This window comes from Plasmodium fragile (genome assembly GCF_000956335.1).
Source record: "Plasmodium fragile strain nilgiri unplaced genomic scaffold supercont1.80, whole genome shotgun sequence".
NCBI lineage: Eukaryota > Apicomplexa > Aconoidasida > Haemosporida > Plasmodiidae > Plasmodium > Plasmodium fragile.
Genome location: NW_012192660.1, coordinates 87,498 through 90,610, shown reverse-complemented (window position 1 = coordinate 90,610; position 3,113 = coordinate 87,498). Strand labels below are relative to the sequence as shown.

The 3,113-nt window shown below is 36.8% G+C and overlaps 1 protein-coding gene across 1 annotated transcript; it reads left to right on the top strand.

The window, feature by feature from the left end:
- Nucleotides 1-1,070: 1,070 nt before the first annotated feature.
- Nucleotides 1,071-2,201, top strand: AK88_04892 (uncharacterized protein; the record flags this gene model as incomplete). The annotated part of the gene is made up of 5 exons (XM_012482496.1): nt 1,071-1,211; nt 1,411-1,480; nt 1,623-1,672; nt 1,828-1,912; nt 2,116-2,201. The coding sequence occupies 5 exons, from the start codon at nt 1,071-1,073 to the stop codon at nt 2,199-2,201; spliced, it is 432 nt and encodes a 143-aa protein (XP_012337919.1).
- Between the last annotated feature and the right edge of the window lie 912 nt (nt 2,202-3,113).

The following is a 3,113-nucleotide window of genomic DNA, read 5'->3' as shown; positions in this document are numbered from 1 at the left end:
TTAGTTTTTTCTTTTTTTCCCCCCGTCGTTAAAGTAGGGAAAAATAAAAAAGGCACATTTCGTATGCAGTCGCGGGGCATAATATATATGCACAGTTCTTGTACTGCCATTTCTTATGTGATACTTTGGATATTGTCGTTTGGGTTTGCATTTTTTACGCGCATGACAAATTTGTGTCACCTTCAAGCCTCCGTTAAATTTAAAATTATATATAAAACACGTTTACGCGTATTTAACAAGTTTACCCCCCATGTGCATATTGTATTTTTTTATTTTTTTACACTTACACTTGTGTATCCCTGTTGACGAAAACAAACCCCCCCTTTTCAAATGCGAACATTTCCAAAAGATGTGAAGGGGTCCTATTATTAGCTAAACAAAAATTCTGCGTATAGCACATATCAATTGTGGTCCTATTTTTTAAAGGGGTCACACAAAAAAAAATATTAAAAACAAGAATAATATTCACTGATCGGAGGTAAAATTTTGTGCAAGCTTCTTCATTTTTTTAAATGATACTAGTTCTTTAAAAAAAAAAAATGTTGCAATTGTTGTACGGGGAGTAATTATTATTTTTTTTTTTTACTCTCCCTTTTTTATACTCCCTGTGCATGTTGCTATAAGCGTGCATGTGATAACATTACGCCATCTCCTAAGCGAACACAAATGAGCAAAGGAGAAACGGGAATGTGAGCTGTTAATGTGCAGATCGGAATAGGTGCGATGTCGTTTTGCTCAGATAAATCGCTGCATTTTGTCCATTTAAGAAAATTGTTCTTTCTCGTTACGCACGTTTAGTATGCGTGCACGTGTGTATGAACGTGCCAGAGCGGATGATTGCTTGCCTTCGCGCGTCCAACACGCAAAGCGACCACGCGTGTGTGCACGCTTCAAGTGAATTTTTTCGAGCACAAAACAGAGCGGAAAACTTGTACGCCCGTTAAAAAAATATGTTTATATATACATTTATAAATGCTCTCGCGTCTTAATTGGCACCACGACAACACCCGTGGCAGTTACCTCGCCGCGCTGAAAACACAAACGCACACTCCGTGACGAATCGCTTCAAAATGGCAAGGAAAGACTACATCTGGATTGTGTGTAAATTCTACTGCGGGAATAAAAGGGGAGCTGTCAGCAAAAAGCAAGAGGAGGAAGTTTTTAAAATTCTCGAAAGTTCAAACATGCCGCTAAACGTTTTGATTAAGGAAGTACGACTGAGCTTTTATCTGTTCCACCACAAGCAGTCTTTGCACATACTGCTCCAGTGTGTGCCCATCACATAGCCGTATATGCATACATACATGAGAGAGAACACAAGCATCAAAATAATATCCTCTCGTGTGCATAAATCATTGTGGCGGCCACCTACATGTGCTCCTACCTAAAATGAACCCTTGTTTTTTGTAGGAATTCGACAGGAAGGCAACAATGCTGTATGGGAAGATTTACAAAAGCTTAATTTTTTCTCGCTTCCTCGGTAAAAAAAAAAAATATATATCATTTACATTGATGAAGTAGAACTAATGCGTAAATGGACTTACCATCGAAAGCGCTAATACATGCAGATTCACCCCCCACAATCATATACTTTCCCATTTCCTTTTCTTTCCTCTACTTAGTAATTTTCGCAAATTTGAGACTTCGACTTTTTATCATCCGAACTAGTAATGTGAGTACATATTCCAATTGGGCAAATGATCAAATTTAAAAAAAAAAAAAAAAAAAAAGCTAAAAATTATAAGTTTAAAATGCTGCGTCCACAACGACATAAAATAATCACTGCGATTATAACACATGGAGCATGGTGTTTCCCCCCTTTTGTAGAAATTCAAACAAGACATTTCACTCTTGTCGCAGTTTGTAACCCTGTGTGATGATTATTTGGACGTTCAAGTTCTATACATTGGAGGTTAGACGCACAGATGGGCCCACTCAACTGTGCTATTCAAGGAGCAACATTTATATGTGCTTGTGGGGGAGGCAACATATTCATATAGACGGGATGGGAAATAGACCCAATGTGTGTTCACACATAAGTGGCACCCATTTCTAAGCGCAATTTTTATGCATTACACTGTTTTATTATTTTATTATTTTTACCCCCCTTTTTAGTGACGCTGCTCAAGTGCAAGCGATTTTTGATGAACCTGTTCATTCAGTTAAAAATTGAGGAAAACATTCCCATCATTATGAAGTAAGCTGTTTTTCGCATTAGAGTTTTTTCTCTTGGGCTGTCAACCGTCGTGAAAAACGTGCCGCTATGTGTTTTTGCGTCTACCACATTGTACCATCCCCTTTATGCGCGATTTTAGGGAACTGGAGCGTACATAGGGAAAGCCTGTCGAGGAACACATTTTAAAAAGCGTCTGGCAAGGACGCCGAACCGGATTAGCTCATTTTGGACGAAGTCTAATTTTGTGGTTCACACATATGCAGGTATATGCTACATTTGTTTGCGGAATTGTGTATGCACCGCTGCACACTTTTTTTATGTGCCATTTGTACCGTTTTTTTTTTTTTTTTTTTCTTTTCTCAAATTTATACGAGCACAGCCTCGTTGTCTCTTATGACGACACTTCCGGTGCCTTCCATTTTTAAAGTATTATCATTCACGATGCTGTACTAATTAAAATGCAGGGGAGGGATAATCCACCCCCTGTGCAGTTACCCATTCGTGGGAGCCTATGTTGTATGTAAAGATGTATTCAAATTTACATACGCATGAAGTGTACCTTTTTTTTAATTAAAAAAAGAGCTTTAATGTATGCAAAATATTTATATACGTGTTTCGTTTTGTTTGTTTGTTTTTTTTGTTAAACTCTTAGCTGTTTACGCAAGTGTAAAAAAAAAAAAGAAAAATATAAAATAAAAAATGTATTAAAAATGTAAATTGTATATCAGTTTGGCACGTTTTGCAAATGCTGTTATACGTAAGAGATAACTGAACAGATAAACAACGGCATGCATATTCTTTGTGTGTCCCCTTTATCTGTTTCTTCTTGGCAAAAAAAAAAAAAAAAAAAAAAAAGGATTCCCCGCAAAGAGGTGCAAAAAAAATGAAGTCAGCAAAGTAACCTATACAATTTATACATTTTTTTTTTTTTTTTTTT